Source organism: Crinia signifera, chromosome 11 (assembly GCF_055691185.1).
Source record: "Crinia signifera chromosome 11, ASM5569118v1, whole genome shotgun sequence".
NCBI classification, from domain to species: domain Eukaryota; kingdom Metazoa; phylum Chordata; class Amphibia; order Anura; family Myobatrachidae; genus Crinia; species Crinia signifera.
In genome coordinates, this window is record NC_139227.1 from 70,393,509 (window position 1) to 70,413,762 (window position 20,254).

The window sequence follows — 20,254 nt, forward strand, 5'->3', positions numbered from 1 at the left end:
CCCTAGGCAAATGCCTAGATTTGCCTAGTGGTGGCGCCGGCCCTGGGTTTAGACTGAATTATGATTTTGAGGATGTGTACTGTGCATTCCTGACATTTGCATAACTCCCATGCCACGAACCATCACTGAACTTATACTGAGGAGATTGTGACAAGTTGTTATTGACGGAGGACATGACATGCTTGTCATTGGTTAGTCATGGGTGGGTTGTGAATCAGAAGAAACACTATGACTGTTATGTCTTGTGCAGAGTAAAGGATAGAGGGACAAAAACACAGTATTTATTAAATAAGTTTGCATGTATGTAGATATGTATGTGTCATATCTATTTATCTATGTGTGTCTCTATCTCTCTACACATATATATATATATATATATATATATATATATATATATATATATATGTCACCTAGCATTTCTGCGATTTATGTAGCAGTATGTGAAATGTATGCATGAATATCATGACTAATTTTTGCCCCTTTGACATGCCCACAGATGCCACAACACCAGCAGATGAGGGTGTCCGTGGGGCCCTCATGCGGATGGGCCACCATTTGCGGCTCCTAATTGCTGACCTGCAGGACCTCCGGGACTTGCTCCTTTAATTTTATTTTTTTCGTCCTTTATATTGAAATGTTTCATTGTTCCAAAAATAAATATTTTATGCAAGTTCGAAGTTGTTGGTTTTCTTTGCACATTAAACAGTATATGTGTAGATTGTTTATAATATTTTACACAGGGACAAATACAAACCATTGCACTTCAATTGCTGTAAGGGTTAATGTGTGCAATGCATGTGTTAGGCATGGTTGTAAGGATATATTGGCATGTAATTGATTCCAATTCCAAATAAACCTTTTTTTAGGAGGATAGGTAATTGAATAAGTGGGTCATGTGATGTATTGCAGAATAGACATAATAGTGGGTAATTTTGCGTAAATACACCGCTTCCGTGCGGATGCACCGCTTGCCATCCATTCGGATGCGGTATCACCGTGCATACTCTGTAATACCGTGCAGAATCTGAGTGTTTCCCCCGCACACGCATGGTTTGTATGTCGTCCGTAAACACGCCCTGTTCTTAAAGAGTGAGTCCGTCCGAATGCGGAGGACACGTGGGCGTTTCTACGGACGATGGCCGCACGCGGCCGCACTGACTGGCGTGCGGACCGCACCGTAAGAATTCGGGAATATCCGCATCAATCAGAATAAGGGCCCTAGTGCTAGTCTGGTCATAAAGCCCCTTATAAAACACTCATGTTTTGGGAAAAAACACTTCCCTTATTCCGGGTTTGAAAAGAGTGGCCTACAGGTGGGCGGAGCAATTTATACTAAGTGTTCTGAGGTCACTTCCGGTATCTGCTCATTGGTCCCAGTTTCTGAATATTCTTAAATGGCTACTCAGAACAGATTTTGTTATTATTTAACTAATGTCTTCTTTGCTATATAGAAATAACAAATATTGTGAATGCTTTGTTTGGCACTTTATGATTCGCAGATCCGATCCTTGGATGAAATATGTCCGCACATTGTTAAATTACAGTAGGATAAAGAGAGCAGGGTGGATTAGGCATTATTTCCTGGGACATCCATAGGATATTTGTAACAAATGTAACATTTCCAGGAAAAAGCAGATGCTAAGTCATAACAGCAAAAGCTAAATAAGCTTGGAGTAAAGGTCCATACACACGGGGCGATTTTGGCCAGCGTGTATGGACAACGATTATGGGGAAAATTGCTGGGCTGAAAAACACTCAGTGCATGCACACATTTTTGTGATTTTCCCCACGGTGGGTGGTTTTCCATAGCGGTAATAACAGCAGATGAACGGCCAGGCCAGCGATGATCAGAATAACCCCCTAAATCAATTGACCAGGAGCTCCGTTAATGATATGGCTTCTGGAGTGTATCCTCTAGTGTATATGGGGCTTAACTACAGGCCCGTACACACTGGGTGACTTACAACTATTTGAGCGGCTTTCAGCTTGAAAGCCGCCCAGTGTGTGTACACTGTACAGGGCAGTGATCACCGCTCATCAGGAACACATGAGAGACCCATTCCTGACTTTGCAATAAACCAGGTTCTGTTACCTGACTGCAAAACACTCTCTGATCTTAACCCTTTACAGGGCAGCGGTGACCAAAGAAATCGATCAGTCTCTGGTGAAACTGATGCTGCTTTCACATTGCCTAAACGTTTAAGACCAGGTATTTCGAAAAGGTATTTAAAACGTGTCTGAGCCACTAAACCCCTTTCACATTACAGGTGAAAATAGCATGAAAATAGTGTGAAGTACCATTCAAACATTCAACCCGTTTAACCCCTAAGGAACACGTTTCAAACCATAGAAATAGAGCAATTCACACTGCATAAAAAACAACTCTGGAACGGCTAGGACCCTGCTTTTTAACCGTTTAAGAAATATATAAGTATTTTTTAAATGGTTAAAGCACCCTGGAGCTTTCACACTGCAGCTCTAACCGTTTTAAAAGGCAAAAAAAAGTCAATTTATCGTTTAAGAGCTGCAGAGTGAAAGGGGTATAACCCTGTTTCACCCCAATAGCAGGGCCGGCGCCACCATTAGGCAGCTTTAGGCAATTGCCTAGGGCGCCGGCCACTAGAGGGCGGCAGTACACGCAGCTCATGAACATGAAGGCTTATCTCTTCTTAGGAGACGAGGAACAGGGACTCTGCAGCTAGCATTAGACGCCCCAGACCAAACCCATCCACTGCTGCACATAAAGTAAGCAGCGCTGCATGCAGAGTGTGAGGGATGAGCCAGCTCCAGTTTGTGTTTGTTCATCCCTATAATCGCATAGTACCCGCGGCCGCCCCTCCCCTCCTGACCACCACCTCCCCCTCCTGACCCCCCCCTTCTCAGTCAGTCGGTTCAGTTTCAGTACCTGCTGTGAGTACTGTTTATCACCAGAGGCGCCAGGAGCGGGGGAAGGTTGCCCGGGATAGTTGATGACATGACAGTCAGAGCATTGTACTTCCTCTGCGCTCCAACTTTCTCACAGCAGCTCAGTTCTCCTGCTGGTAAGTGAGCAGCGCAAATTGCCCCCCTTGACTGTGCATGGACATCGCAGAATGACAGGCAGACAGTGACCTGCAGCACTGTGATGTGTACAGTATACCCGTCCAGGGAGTCCAGTGACTGATGTGCCAATGGTGGTTACACCATAACAGGGGCTGTCTGTGTTCTTCTTATTCGTATAGTGACAGCTAATATATTGCTAACAGGGAGCTCTGAATGTGGCAGCACATATGCTGTGAGTACTCTGCAATCACTCCCAGGGACAGGATGAAATCGGACTGTGCCAACATAATTACATCCCAGTACAACACTGGCAGTGGGCAGACTATGGTACATGGTGCAATAATGACCAGAATATGTACTATTGGGGTTATTAATGTCAATGCTGCAAAGGGGGACTATATGCATTGCACAGGGGGCCTGATTCAGAGATGTAAACAATGCTGATGTTCCACTTTCAGCAGACTACATATGTGCCACAATCACATTGCACATGTATCAAGATGTGCCCTCATGTGCACTCTGTAAACTGATTACCCTGGTACCACCCAAGCAGCATTGCCCCACCCCTGTGATGTCACACATTGATGGACAAGGAAGGTTTGTGTTTAGGAAGTCTTCTCTGCCCATTGGCCTGCGGTTGGGACAGGTTCAAGCCACCTAGTGCCGGCTCTACCATTGGACAGCTACGGCACCAGGAGTTTGGGGGGAATCTGGGGGCAGCAATAATTCTGCTTATCAGAAAATGAAGGATTTTTATGAGTAAGACACCCCCTGCTGTACATAACACAGGTGGAGGCTGTGGAACTTCTAAGATGCCACCTCCATACTTTTACTTGAGTGGCTGAAAAGTAGGTATTGGTAGCAGTGTGGGCTTGGGGTCCTGGGAGAGGGGGAGTATCGGTGCATGCAGGGGGGGGGGAGGGGGGCGGTTAGGTAGAAGTTTTGCCTAGGGTGCCGAGAAGTCTTGCACCGGCCCTGCCCAATAGCCATGCATACAATACATGTACATCCATCCAATCTGACACAAATCAGTAGCGCACGCAGGGGGGGGGGGGTTCTGAGTACCCAGAAGCCCCCCAGGAGTCTAAGGGTCCTGGTCTGAAAGCTGAGGGTCCCCTCTTTCTATAGGTATAAGAATTTTAAAAATCGGCCCTTGGGAACCGGAGATATCTGACTTCAAAGCAGTGGTCCCCATCCAAGCCTGTTAATTGCTATTCCCAGTCAGATATTTTAGGTTCTGTCTGACTTAGAGTTTTTCTGAGGGTATATTCCAAAAGCTGGGACTCTCCCCCTTTGATGGACACTAGGAGCTTGTCTCTACTGTTCCCACAACCAGAGATATCAGCCTTCCAGCAGCTGGTTACTGCTCCAGCTCCACACACCTGGTATGTAGTTTTATATTCTCGTTGGCAGATTGCTCTGCCTCCTGAACTCTGATCCCTAGTCCCCAATACCATTTGGTAGGTGGGATTTTTTAGTTTTTAATTCCATTAAAGTCTAAGAATTTTTTTTCCGGGAACTGGAGATATCTGCAGTCAAGCAAACTGTCCTTCCATCAGAAAATTTTATTATTATTATTGCTCCCCTTGAAGAAGTCCTCAAGTGGACGAAACGCGTCGGGACTACCCTCCAATCCTTTCTGCCACTGAGCCAAGAGTCTGCAGCACTACCTCCAGGTCTCCAACTACGAAAAAGACTTCGAACTTTTTTTCACTTACCCCATACCCAGCTAAGTACTAACCATACTTCCTAAACAAAGGGGATAGACCTATTGTTCTTATATGTTCATTTTGTTTTAAATACCATTTTTTATTTACCTCCCACTCTTGTGTCATTTCCATTTTACCCTTCCCATCCCCATTGCCCATCCCAACCCAGTGTATAAGTGTTATATGTATTGTTTCTATGCATTGTATGAATTAAGTGTATACAAAAAATACCTTGTTTTATATCCATATTCTTTTATTTTGGTTAAATAAACACATTTTTTTATAGTATATCTTTGCATATACGTCTATATTTACTGTTGAGAAATATTAGTCTACTATAAGGCGCCTTGATTCTCCCCATACTCTCTATCTAAAAACCCTCCGGTCCACCAAGCCGGCACCCAGAGAATTGGCCAGCCACCCTAAAGATTTTACAGGTAGATCTCTGAAATCTAATAGGTTTTCACTTAAACACCTTCTATATAGGGTAACCTAATGCGCCAGTGTCCTAGAGCTTCTTCTTGATCTCTATTATTTATATACATTTGGTCTATCTATAATACTTTAATTGACACGGCGTATACTGGGGCACCTAAGTGTCCATCTCTGTGCTTTGCTCCGCCCCTCTGGAAACCCCCTTCTGAAAATCCTGCGTTTGCCACTGCAAATGTATCTACAAAATTGAAGTTTAATTACCATAGATCAAATGTACAATATGTTGTCTAAAAGTTCATAATATCTTAGTTTAAGACAGAAATGTATGTATAGATTATTTTGTATAGAATACTTTATTTTGAAGCACATAAGTTTTTACTTTACTTTCTTTTACTTACGGATTATTACCGCCCAGGATCACATTGTAATGCACGATCCGCTGACCACACTGCCCCGCCGACAATGCGGTCTGTAGCCCATAGTTTAAATGGGCTACCGTCATCTCAGAATGGAAGGAGCCCAGGGACCCGATGCGATGCTGCCTGGTACTGACTCATCGTGCAGTATCGCTTCCCCCACAGAAACCTACAGGTCATGCCGCTGCCGGCGGAGCAGGAGGGATCGCAGCAGGGAGCGGAGACTCCTGCTGCGGCCCCTCCCGATACAATTGGGGATACTTATTATTTGTGGCTAACCTTCCAGGGATTTTGCGGCAAATATTGAATGATAAATGAGCCTAAAAGTTACTCTACAACAGCTTGAATCTGTGCTGGGCAATGCCTTAGATTTGTGGTGGTTTATTTTAAAGTCTGACATCTGCCCAAATTGAGCAACTTTAGAAAACCTCTAATCAAGGTTATTCACCACTGATCGCTGAAAATGTGCAGCCTGGACGATTATCGGTCAACTGCTCATCATACGGTTCACAGTGCGCATAAGCCGGACCATTCAGCAAACAAATCCAGTATCTTTAATCGCTAGTAGTTGGCAAGCTGATTGACAGGAAGCTGGCCTTTGGGGGCCTTGACCAACTCCAGCCTCAATCAGCCTGATTCCTTCTATCGCATCAGCCTAGTACAGGCATGTCCAACCTGCGGCCCTCCAGATGTGCTAAAACTACACATCCCAGCATGCCTTGCCACAATTTGGCTATTAGGGAATTCTAGAATGATGGCAATGCATGCTGGGAGATGTGTAGTTTTAGCACATCTGGAGGGCCGCAGGTTGGACATGTCTGGCCTAGTAGATCCTGGGTCACGCAGACTGCACACACTGGAAACATCATTAGATGGTCAGTGAGTCGTGAATGGATTTGCAGCTATTCGCTGATCTGCGATATTTTCACAAGCCTATTTAAAACGGATCAGCCGCGGCTATCTGATCGCAAGGCTGCGGAAATTAGCAGAGAAGAGATCAGGTCTGTATAACCCCCCCAAGGGCAGGATAAAACAAAAATGTAATTATTAAAGTATTAAATACCCTACAAATCCTGAGGTGATATAATAATAGTAGTAATTTATATAAGTAATCTTTTTTTAATGTCTTTTGTTGCCTTTAGTTATATCAATCACTATTTTATTGGTAGGTTGAATGATTGCAGAATGTTACTGCAGAGGAAACTGTAATAGGAATGCCGCAGCCTGGCTGATGCACAATTACATTGGCTGACTTCAGAATATTATGTTATTTTGTCTTTTTTTGCATACAATTTTATATTTTTTTTGTAAAAAATGTTTAAGTTTTTGCAAAAAAGAAAAGGGAATACACAGTGGTGTCCCTACCTCAGATGACAAACATTGAAAATGGATATGCTGTTTGCGCATTGAAGGCACGGGTTGTAGCAATGCGGCAGGGGCTGTGGCCTCGTGGGCCAGACCCCATTTTTAGCACTTTGGTGGTATTGGAGATGTGGGCTTTCTCTGGGGAGCAGTTGCTGGCTCCTACACTGTGACAGGAGCCACGTGCTGCACAAAATGGCCGTTATTCTGGTCTGTTCGCACAAGGGACCGCGCAAACAGACACATTGCGCATGCACAGCCGCATTTCTGCGCATGTGTATATTCCGGGTGTGTGCAGCCACAGAGAACAGACAGTTCGCCGGGTGCGTGCACCCAAGACAGTGTGTGTGTGTGTGTGGGGGGGGGGGGGGGGTGGCGACAGATATGACTTATGCACATGAGAAAGCCCAGCATTTTATGGGTGTTCCAGTAAAAAAAAAAGGCTGGGCATTCCCATGGAGATTGGCCGTGACGTGGGTACCGGAGGCGGGCAACTTACATCACCGGATGTCAGCTACCCGCCCACTTCCTGCATATCTAAGGTTACCTGAGAGCAACCTTAGATGTGCGTGGGCCTTCCACATCATTCCATGGTTGACCAGCATGGAATGATGTGGGTGTCCACCATGGAATGATGTGAGTGTTCCCCCACAGCAAGCGAATGGATGTTTATGTTAAACATCCATTCACAGCCCGTGCGAGCGTACGTGGCGTGTAAGGGGTGGGCTGATGTACCGGCATTTGGTGGGCGGTGTCTGGTGGACTTGCAAGGCTGTGAATCAACCAGAATAACCCCCAATGTTACAGTGCACCAGGCTCCTATCACTGAGCAGGAGTCGGCACCTCTCTGCACCCTCCTTTTGATGCCACTAGGAATACAATAAAGGAACAAATATAAGGGTATATTGTGCACAGTTATACAATGTACCTATGACACAGTATCGGCTTACACAGGTAGTACTGCTTGTATATACAGATGGGGCCGTGATCATCTGAGCGGCTCCCATCACGCCATCCGCTATGCTCCGCCAGAATGGTGCACGTGCATGTTGAGCCGCTCATGCACCCCATTCTCAGCAATGGGCATGCAAGCATGTGACACGCTCGCGTGTCCATGTCCCTTTCGTGCCCGCCATATCATCATCTACCAGAAACCTGCAGATGGCGATCTGGCGGAAGGGATGAGTATTGTATGTACCATCTGTAATTGGCTTGGTCCATCCTTAATAAATTAATTCTAATTAAACAACTTCGCTGAGGAGGAATAGTAGCCGTGGAGTAGTGACAGAAATGCCTCCATATGTATAGAAACATTCCTAAATATATGGCGCTACTCACCTGTCACGCCTCCAGTGCCAGCACGGGGTGACAAGGGCAGTCGCCCAGGGGCCCCCACACATCAGGGGCCCCCACATTGGCACTGCTGCGATAGTGGCAGCTGGGCACTGCAGTTAGCGGCGGGGTCTCTGCAGGGGTGGATTTAGGGGTGAGGGCACCCCTAGGCACAACAATAACGCCCCCCCCCAATTGTATTATTTGTATCGATTATATATGCCCGCATTTGATAGCCAATTTTTTACTATGTATACATATTTACTAAGTAGGACAGTTTCCAGTGACAGTATCTGCATGTCCTATCCATTTACACTCCATTCAAGATGGAATGTGGGACAGCACAGTGGATATTTTGCAGCTATTGGTACATTTCAGGCTGACAGTACTATCACAGGCATCCAAGTGCCGCCCCCAAACATGTGCCGCCCCCAAACATGTGCCGCCCCTAGGCACGTGCCTAATGGGAAGTTCGGCTCTGGGTCTCTGCGGCGGGATTGGAACTAGTAGCACTACTAGTTCCCATCCGCCGCAGGGACCCCACCGCTGACTGCCGATCCGCTGCAGGGACCCCACCGCTGACTGCCTATCGGGCACTGCCTCCTGACAATTATGTTGTCCAGGGCCCACCACAGACCTTTAGCCTGCCCTGTCTGCCTTCCTCTGCCTCTCCCTGTCACCCACTGCTGTGTTGCATATTGTGAACTTGGGTTGGGGTGGAGGAGGGGGGGGGGGCAAATAATATTTCTGCACCTGGGCTCACAACCGACAAGTTCCACCACTGTCTGCACTGTAATGTGGGCTGTAAAGAGTGGAGCTTCATAAGGCAGAATACTTGGGGTGGGAGCAATGCTCTAACTGTAATGGGCCCCATACATCAGCAATCACAATTTATGGATTTCCAGATACAGGGATTTTTTGGCCAGATAAATGCATTTTACAATCTATCTGACTTTGCCCACACATTACAGATTTATTTCAGTGATCGGCAGATTTTTCCATCTAAAGATTGCATCTTCATATCTGGAAATTGCCCAATCGATTGTCATTTCAGCTGTTCATATTGTAAATAGATGAAGAAGATGAATTGGGAATGCCCACACATATAAAAAAGATCTGCAGATAATACCAGATTATTAAGCATGTTTAAAAACCTGATTAAGCAATCGATTGGCGATTTTGATTGGGATTGCCAAAAGGGGGAGCCCACACATCTAAAATTAATTGTGGCATCATCTCCATATCTGAAAATTGTCACACATTAATTGCTGATGTATGGGGCCCTTAAGGCAGAGCACCCTGTGCTGGCCCCAACCACTGAGCGCATGACATCATGCACTGGTAACTGGCAGTGCCGGGAGGATCCTCGGGGGTCAGGAAGCTCTGAGTGGCTGTGCTGGCTGCATTTCGGGAGCATCCAAATTTGCACTTATTATGTTTCCAGAGTATGCGGTGGACAGGTCAGTAGTGTCTAGGTAGGCAGACAACAGGTCAACACCAAATGTTCACATGTACAAGGTCGACACAAGTGAAAGGTCGACATGACTTTTTTATACTTCACCCTTCAGGTGGGCTTCGATTAGGAATGGTAAAGTGTACAAATTAACATCCCAAAAATGTGTTGACCAATTCCATGTTGACCTTTTACTTGCGTAGATCTTTTGTCTATGTTGACCGTGTGCCTGTCGACCATTAGTTGTAGACTGGCTACCATTTAGACCATAAATTGTTTCCACCCCGCCCCCCCTGTCCCCATACAGTGGGGGAGACTCTCTAAACTAAATGCGGTAAAAACTCCGTTATCTGGGTTTTTACCACATTTTGGGATCCTCTAAGCATCCCCCGCCAGAATACCGCGACAGGGGGCATCGCCAGAAAAATCTGGCGATGCCCCATAGAAGGCTATGGGCTTCTAACGCGACCCCCGGCCACCCCGCACCAACCCCCCGCTCACCTGTGTCCGGGCAGCACAGAGCTGTGCTGCCCGGACCTATGACCTCCCTGCACTGTACATCCTCTTCCGGGTGCAGCAGCATCCAGGCCAGGTAAGAGAGGGAGGGCGGAGCCGCCGGGAGCCGCCGCTCATCGCCGGGTCAACGCAAAAGACAGCTCTTAACGCAAGAGTTGTCTTTTGTAATAATTATCGCATGTGTTAGATCGTATGCGATAATTATGTTTGCGGTAGCCGGCGATGGGCGGCGGTAAGGGGGCGCGGATGTTAGTGCATCCCCCCATACAGACATGTCCACAAAGTTCTCCTCTTTTGTACTAGATATAATGTAATCTCTGAAAAGCGTTATGTCTGTGTGCAATGGGTAAAAGCAGGGAAGAGACTGTTTACTTTTTGGTTTATCCCACAATGCATTACTTCCTCTGCTTACTTGGAACCGTCCAGAGCGTGTGCAGTGGGCTACAGTCATATGTTAACATCTCTCATATTTTCAAAAGATGAGAACAAAATAAGGAGATATGTGGCTTTTATCTTCACTGGTATACTTAGATTTTGCAAGGCCAATCCTGGCAATTATGTGTATGTCAATATAGCAGACACACACACTATGGGGGAAATTTACTAAGATGAATTAGTAAAAAATAGGTGTATTCGTATTCAGAAATACACCTATTTTTTACACATTCGTATTTTCGGGATTTACTATCCAGAAAATATGGAAATTTGTACACCTTTGGATGGGACATTTGTATTTGTATTTACAAATACGAATGTCTACACCATCGATAGGATACGACAGGAATCACCATTAAAAAGAATGGTGGTTCCTGATTTACTAAGCGGCCGTATTGAAAATGCGGCCGCTAATTGGCGTGAAACTGCCACGAATATACGGCAGGAAAGTACACTTTTTTTTCCTGTCGTATTTGGCTTTAGCCTGCACGGATTAGTCAGATCCGTGCAGGCTGCAGTGTGTAAAAAAATAGAAAAATAAATAAAAAAACGGCGTGGGGTCCCCCCCACAGCTGAAACCAGCACCAGGCTGAAGGAGCTGGGGCCGGTAATTAAAATTAAGGGAACCCGACAAATAGGGGTTCCCCGATTTTTAACAACCAGACCCAGGCTCCAGGTCCGGGGCTGGTTCCCAAAATACGGGGGACAAAATGACTAAGGGTCCCCCGTATTTTAAGAACCAGCCCCAGGCCAAACTAGCCAGCACGGTAATGCCACAGCCGGGGGGAGACTTTTTATACAAGTCCCCCCGGCCAAAGCATTAACCCCCTGACCGGTCAGCCTGGCCCCCCTCCAGGACTTACCTGACCAGGCTGAAGCCTGGTGCTGTCCTCGATGCCCCTGGGCGGTGGGCATCGAGCTGATTTGAGTGTAAAAAATAGAATAAAAAACTATTGTTTTTAACTGTGGAACTATGAGTCCCAGCAAGCCTCATCCGCAAGCTGGGACTTGGAGAACCAGAAGTCCCAGCCTGCGGGGCATTAAAGGCCCCGCTGGCACTTGTAGTTCCACAGTAAAAAAAATAGTCAAATAAACACACTGACAAATAAAACTTTAAAATTTGGCTCCATGTCGATGTCCATGTCGGCGGCGTCTGTCAGCGTCCGGTCCGGGTCCGAAGAAATCCATGCGGGACCTGTGGAAGGAAATCCAACTCACCCAGGTCCTCCTGTGAAGATCTGTAGTCTTGATCCGACGTAGTCCTGGTCTTCTGTCACCTTCTGTGACATGCCGGCGACTCCATCAGCTCCCCACATCGGACTGTCAGAGGCGCAGAGATGTTTCAATTTCCGCGCCTCTCCATAGAATGATTCTATTGGCCGCTAGGCAGCCAATCAGGAGCCGACTTTCTCAGCTCCTGATTGGCCACCTAGCGGCCAATAGAATCATTCAGTGGAGAGGCGCGGAAGATGAAACATTTCTGCGCCTCTGACAGTCCTGCTGCTTTCAGACCGCATAACTGGCTTTGACCCTGTATTTGAAAACGTTTTAAAAAACGGGTCTGCCAGGTAAAACCCCTTTCACACCACACCTCTTAAACGGTATATTACCGTTTAAGTGCCAATTTTTTGACACTGGCAGCAGGGGCAAACGCAGGATTTTCAGAAGGGGGTTTCCAGAGGGGCGGAGCAAAGCACGGAGATGGACACTTAGGTGTCCCAGTATATGCGTGGTCAGTATTATAGACAGACCAAATGTATATAAATAATAATAATAATAAAAAAAAAAAATATATATATATATATATACACACACACACACACACACACACACATACAGAGGCGTCAACAGCAGTGTAGACCCCTGGGCATAGCAATGTATTGGGGCCCCTACCGATTCTCCAGCGGTAGGGGTGGGGGAAGCTTTGATGTCCCACGGGTGGTAGGGGGTATTATATCAACCGCTCAGCATGTAGGGCCTGGATCAGTAATTTCCACTAATTACCCCTTTACTGCACAGATGGTGGGAGATGGGATGGGAGAAGGGGGCATTGGGCTGATCGAAGGGGCCCTGATACATAACTTCCAGTGCGGTAGAGGATGTTTAATACGCAGAGGAGGGGTGTATAGTGGAGTGGGCTTATTATTCATAATTTCCTGGTGGGAAGGCAGCTTGCTTGACTGCAGATATCTCCAGTTCCCAGAAATAGATTTCTTAGATTTTAATGGAATTAAACTAGAGAATCTCACCTACCAAATGGTATTAGGGACTAGGGTATCAGAGTTCAGGAGGCAGAGCAATCTGCCAACGAGCATATAAAACTACATACCAGGTGTGTGGAGCTGGAGCAGTAACCAGCTGCTGGAAGGCTGATATCTCTGGTTCTGGGAACAGTAGAGACAAGCTACAAGTGTCCAACAAAGGGGGGGAGTCCCAACTTTTGGAATATACCCTCAGAAAAACCCTAAGTTAGACAGAATCTGAAATATCTGACTGGGAAGAGCAATTAACAGGCTTGGATGGGGACCACTGCTTTGAAGTCAGATATCTCCAGTTCCCAAGGGCCGATTTTTAAAATTCTTGTACCCATGGAAAGAGGGGACCCTCAGCTTTCAGAATATGGCCCTTAGACTCCTGGGGGGTTTCTGGGTACTCAGAAACCCCCCCTGCGTGCGCTACTGGGCAGACCCGTTTTTGGAAACTTTCCAAATACAGGGTCAAAGCCAGTGCAGCCTTCAGCGCCGCCTCCCTCCCCCCCCCCTCCCCTCCGGCAATATACCGTTTCCAAAGTGCGGTCTGAAAGGGGCATCCGATGCGGGGAGCTGCAGGAGTCGCCGGCATGTCACAGAAGGTGACAGAAGACCAGGACTACGTCAGATCAAGACTACAGATCTTCACAGGAGGACCTGGGTGAGTTGGATTTCCTTCCATAGGTCCCCCATGGATTTCTTTGGACCCGGGCCGGACGCTGACAGATGCCGCCGACATGGACATTGACATGGAGCCGAATGCCGACATGGATCCGGACCAGGACAAGGTACCGGACCAAGACCCAGGGACCTACCTACGGGCTCAAGATAGGTAAGTATCAGTATGTATGGGCTTTCGATGTATTAAAGTTTTATTTTTATTGTGTGTCAGTGTGTTTATTTTACTATGTTTTTTACTGTGGAACTACAAGTGCCAGTGGGCCCTTTAATGCCCCGTAGGCTGGGGCTTGTGGTTCTCCAAGTCCCAGCTTGCGGGGGAGGCTTGCTGAGACTCAGAGTTCCACAGTAAAAAACAATAGTTTTTTATTTTATTTTTTTACACTCAAATTAGCCCGGTGGCCACCGGGGACAGCACCAGGCTTCAGCCTGGTCAGGTAAGTCCTGGAGGGGGGGGACCCCTTTATTGGGGGGTCCCCACTCCCCCAGGACCCCTGGCCAGGCTGACCAGTCAGGGGGTTAATGCTTTGGCCGGGGGGACTTGTATAAAAAGTCTCCCCCCGGCTGTGACATTACCCTGCTGGCTGGTTTGGCCTGGGGTTAAAATACGGGGGACCCCTAGTCATTTTGTCCCTCGTATTTTGGGAACCAGCCCCGGACCTGGAGCCTGGGGCTGGTTGTTAAAAATCAGGGAACCCCTATTTGTCGGGTTCCCTGATTATTAATTACCGGCCCCGGCTCCTTCAGCCTGGTGCTGGTTACAGCTGTGGCGGGGACCCCACGCCGATTTTTTTATTTATTTATTTATTTCTCTATTTTTTTTTACACCTTGCAGCCTGCACGGATCTGACTGATCCGTGCAGACTGCCTCCACAAATTCGTATTAGCGGCCATCAGTGCTATTTTTGTAGGAAAATAGGTTCAGGAACTGTGGGCGGGGGCAGAAAATGGGCGGTGATGTGGGAGGAGCTACAAAAGGGGCGGGGCATTACAGTAAAAAAAAAAAGGGAAAAACATATAATTCCTCCCAACAGTGGCAGTAACATAACAATCCCCAGCAGCAAAGTGGAGAATATGCCTAAGGCGCGCGCCCAAAAAACAGGGGTGTAGCCTCACTGCAAGGGGCACAGCATTGCAGGAAAAGACTACTTTATACCGCGGTTTTGCAACCTGCACGCAGAGAATTGGCCCATTATACATATGCCACACACCGTAACGCTTATTATACATATGCCACACACAGAGATTCCCATTATACATATGCCACACACCATAATGCTCCATTATACATATGCCACACACCATAATGCTCCATTATACATATGCCACACACCGCAATGCCCATTATACATATTCCACACAATGTGATGCTCATTATACATATGTCACACACTGTGATGGCCATTATACACATGCCACACACTGTGATGGCCATTATACATATGCCACACACAGTGATGGCCATTATACATATGCCACACACAGAGATGCCCATTATACATATGCCACACACCGTGATGCTCCATTATACATATGCCACACACAGAGATGCCCATTATACATATGCCACACACCGTGATGGCCATTATACATATGTCACACACCGTTATGGCCATTATACATATCCCCCACACAGAGATGCCCATTATACATATGCCCCACACCGTGATGCCCATTATACATATGCCACACACAGAGATGCCCATTATACATATGCCACACACCGTGATGCTCCATTATACATATTCCACACAATGTGATGGCCATTATACATATGTCACACACTGTGATGGCCATTATACATATGCCACACACAGTGATGGCCATTATACATATGCCACACACCGTGATGCCCATTATACATATGCCACACACAGAGATGCCCATTATACATATGCCACACACCGTGATGGCCATTATACATATGCCACACACAGAGATGCCCATTATACATATGCCCCACACAGAGATGCCCATTATACATATGCCCCACACCGTAAAATAATCCCAGTGGTAGAGCTGTAATTACACGCCATCCCTGATCCCCACACCACGTTGCCCCCCACAGTAAGGCTTCTAATAAATTATAAATTACCTGCTTGTTGCCAAGGGGGTTAATGTCTGTTGTCAAGGGGGTTAATGTCAGTTGCCAAGGGGGTTAATGTCAGTTGCCAAGGGGGTTAATGTCCGTTACCAAGGGGTTAATATGCATTGCCAGGGGTTATTGCTTGTTGTCAAGAGGAGTTAATGTCCGTTGCCAGGGGTTCTTTCTCGTTGCCAAGGGGGGGTTAATGTCTGTTGCCAGGGGTTCTTGCTTGTTGCCAAGGGGTTAATGTCCATTGCCAGGGGTTCTTGCTCATTGCCAAGGGGTTAATATGCATTGCCAGGGGTTATTGGTTGTTGCCAACAGGTTTATATTTGTTCCCAGCGGTTATTACTCATTGCCAAGGGGTTCTTGCTTTTTGCCGGGGGGGGGGGGGGGTGTTAATTTCCATTGCCAGGGGTTCTTGCTCATTCATTGCCAAGGGGTTAGTATGTGTTGCCAAGGGGTTAATATTTTTTGCCAGGGGTTAATGCTCGTTGCCAAGGAGGGTTATTTTCCATTGCCAGGGGTTCCAGCTCGTTGCCAAGGGGTTAATACAGGGTTGCCGACATTCTTATTTTCCTCTCCGGGAGAAGCCCGGAGAGGAGCGATTCAGTAGCCGCTCAGGGGGGCGGGGCTTAAGCGTGACATCACTAAGCCCCGCCCCCATGCTGTTAAACCAGCTAATTCAGTGATCTCCCTGGAGGGGCGGGGCTAAAATGACGCGATTGTCATTTTAGCTCCGCCCCCTCCTCTGAGGCCCGAGGATTGCGGCATTTTAATGCCGCAATCCGGGGGACAGCGGGGGTCCCCCCTGAATCCGGGAGGGTTGCCCACCCTTCCGGGGGGCCGGGAGGGAGCCCCGATTTTCGGGAGACTCCCGGAAATTTCGGGAGGGTCGGCAACCCTGGGTTAATACGTGCCCACCCCCGTCAGCTGCTGCTGCCCCTGCCTTACCCTGCCTTCCCCTGCGCACAGAGAGACAGATGCTAGAAGTCATTTTTCACATCCAGCGTCTGACAGGAAGCACAGCTCTGCAGCGTCACTAGGAAGTTGCAGAGCTGTGCTTCCTGTCAGATGCTAGAGGTGAACTATGACTTCTAGCATCTGTCTTTCTGTGCACAGGGGAAGGCAGGGGAAGGCAGGGTAAGGCAAGGGCAGCAGCGTCTGTCTCTCTGTGTGCAGGGGAAGGAAGGAAGGGGCAGCCGCAGCTGACGGCCGGGCGGCCGGATACATAGGCGGGTGGTCGGGCGGGCGGACCCTGACAGGGAGCAGGGAGCGGGCAGGCGATGCCGGGCGGCCTGGAGCAGGTTCCGGGAACGCCGTTCCTGATGACATCATTTTTAATTTGTGCTTCAGGAACGGCGTTCCGGACCGTTCCGGCTGAAAAATAGCCCTGGCGGCCGTATATACGACTGTTCATACGAATTTATATGCTATCGGAGGGTTACAAAGCAGTCGTATTTGACTGCTTTGTAAATGCCCCTCCGGAACACGACTTAGCATACGCCGTATGCCGTCGTAGCCATTCGTATTAAGAATACGAATGCTACTTTTTGCATTCGTATTCTTAATAAATTTCCCCCTATGTGACATAGAAATAAAATACACTGAAATAATTGCACTTACTAACTAGACCTATGAGAACTAATAGGCATAGTTGCCTACTTCCTAGCAGGCAGTTCAGTGAGGTGGGGGGGGGAGACAGGGTGACTAATGGGGCGGGAGAGGGGCGTGGGTGGCAGGCGGATCACCCGGTGTGGGGGCGTGGCTAGCAAAATTGTTTCATTGTAGCCACCCCCATTGTGCAATGCCTGGGAGAATAAGGGTTAAGCTGCAGAAGGGTCGGTTAGGATTAGGCTGCAGGAGGGGAGGTAAGGAGCTAGGGGTGGGATAAAGTTAGGCTGTGGGAGGGGACAGTTAGGGTTAGGCTGCCTAAGGGGATGGTTAGGATTAGGCTGTGTGAGCGATGGTTTCGATTTTGGGCTACTGTTTAAGTTAGAATATTTACCGGGATCCAACAGCATTGTGACAGTTGGGATTCTGCTGTTGGGATTCTGACCATTGGGATTCTGATCAGTTACCTAACTCCTACAATAATTACAGATGTCAGCATATATTTTGATGAGGTTTCTCTGTTTAGTCTGAGGTTTCACATAACAAATTGTACAGTTTTAGAATAGAAACACAGCATAAGCCATTGGTTCCCAAACAGTGTGCCTAGGCTCCCTGGGGTGCCTCAGGACACTTGCAGGGGTGCCTTGGGTTGGTGGACCAGGATCAATTCATATTATTAATGGTCAATGTAACAGGCAAAACTAGTGCTGGTGGCTGCCAATCATAATATACAGTATGTGGACAAACAAGAGCAAATCCTGTCCCTCACCACATAACTGTGACGGATCCGATATGTAATGCCGGCGGTCGGAATCCCGACACTGGAATCCCGACCGCCGAAATCCCAACAAGGGGGAGGGACGTGGAGCATGCAGCGGGCCCGGTGCCTCGCTACGCTCGGCACGCTATTTTATTCTCCCTCTATGGGTGTCGTGGACACCCACGGAGGGAGAAAGTTTCGGGATTTCGGCGGTCGGGATTCCAGTGTCGGGATTCCGACCGCCGGGATCCCGACCGCCGGCAAATTGACTGCATTCCACTGTGACATATACACACAATGTACTTAATTAAATATATATTTTTTCTAAATATCTTAATAAGAAACATTTGGCCTAGGGGTGCCTTGAAAACATTTTGATGCTCTAGGTTGCTGTGATTCAAAAAAGTTTGGGAACCACTGGCATAAGCAACTAGTGGAGCTGGAGTAGTGATAAATAGTTATATAAAGAGAGTGCCTGATGGTACTGACAGTGGGTTTGAGTAGGGATGGCCGTCAACCATCATCAATGGTTCATGATCGATGCTGAATGGTTTTGCCATCGGTGGGAGAAAATAAACAAATATTTTAATATTTTTTTTGCAAGGTGCCGGGACACGGGGCATAGCTCTGCACCCGAACCTGCAAAGCCACACCCCCAGATTGGGATTGGTTTGCAGGCCATTCACTGAAAGTAGAGGAATGGCCATCGATGGGCAAAACCATCGATGGCATTCCATAACATAGTTGGTGACCATCAATGGACACTCGCAGTTTCTTCATCCATGGCAACCATCGATAATTAACCCATCAATGGCCATCCCTAGGTTTGATAAAAAAGGTGATGGAAATAGTAGGTTGGTGAAAGGTAAAATATGGAATGGATTAATGGGAGCTATTGTACACTGAAAAATATTTATCAAAATGGCTGCCCTTTTAAAAAGGTTGCCCCAATCCCCACATGTTTCAAGCTCCATAATGTTAAACTTTCCTGAGTTTGTACCCGGTAGCCAATTCTACCTTAGAAGGCATTGCTTATACTGAATGCTATGTGCTTCTTTACACATAAATCTCAAGAGAGGGATCCTAAAGAACTCTCTCCATATCCCCTGCTGCTCGTACAATAGGACTCCCAGGTCATAAACCAATAAGAGTTGTCCTTTACTCACGTGTAACTCCATGATGCATGCTATACAGGGCAGGATGTATCACATGACATATGCAATGCAACAATGGATGAAGCTAATACACCAAGGTTGAACTGGATGGACGTGAGTCTTTATTCAGCCTTAAATACTATGTAACTATGTATACAGTGTATCTCCAATGTCAGTATATAAATAATGCATCACTCAGTGCTATGGTTTTAACTTCTGGAAATATTTGTTTTTAGCTTCAATTAGGTAAAAATGTCCTATTAGATGATTTTTTTTTAAATAGTTTACAACACATACAATAGTATCTTACTGAACATATGTATCTGTTTTAGGAGATACATTGAGATCAAGGTAATCGATGATGAAGAATACGAAAAAAACAAGAATTTCTTCATTGAACTCGGAGACCCAGAAATGCAAAGAGGAGGTACAAAGTGAGGAGGAAACCCAGGAGCTGATTGAGAAAAGCACCGAGATATGAGTGAGATAAGGAATGATGTAGATACAGAAGCAATGAGATTTAGGGAAGAGGTATCAATTTTCTACAGAGAACAAGTGGATGCCTGTCTCACACCAGCCAATCAGCTTTCATCAAGAGTATTCAATAACATAATAGCTATAAGCGTATTGGTCGTTGTGGGCAACTCCCCCTGATCTGTTAGAACTTTTGATACATCTCCCCATTGAGATATAGGCAGGGCAGCCATCAGTGTGTGTGTGTGGGGGGGATCCATTTACAGGCCCAGGCAGAAAGGGGGCCCAGTACTAGAGTTTATAAAGTATAATGGATGGAGTAGTGTGGTCAGTGCTGCAGACACAGGTCTCACCAGGCATTCCAGGTGTTCGAGAAAGGGAAGGGGGGTCCTGCCTATTTTGTCAGTCCCAGGCCCCACAATTTTTGATGGCAGCCCAGGATATAGGCAAAGAATCACTGTTTAAAACGCTCTTATTTATAGGAGGAGGTTTTGGCTGTTGTTACTGATGCACTGGTATAACCTGTTATTTTTTCCACA

At 46.9% G+C, this 20,254-nt stretch overlaps 1 protein-coding gene across 3 annotated transcripts in view; it reads left to right on the forward strand.

The window, feature by feature from the left end:
- The window catches only part of LOC146045152 (sodium/calcium exchanger 1-like), an 82,309-nt gene that overhangs the window by 52,912 nt on the left and 9,143 nt on the right, over positions 1-20,254 (forward strand). For all 3 annotated transcript variants that reach the window (XM_083163849.1, XM_083163848.1, XM_083163850.1), the window contains exon 3: positions 19,574-19,668. In XM_083163849.1, coding sequence (XP_083019975.1) covers positions 19,574-19,668 — 95 coding nt within the window. The remainder of the gene's footprint in view (positions 1-19,573; positions 19,669-20,254) is intronic.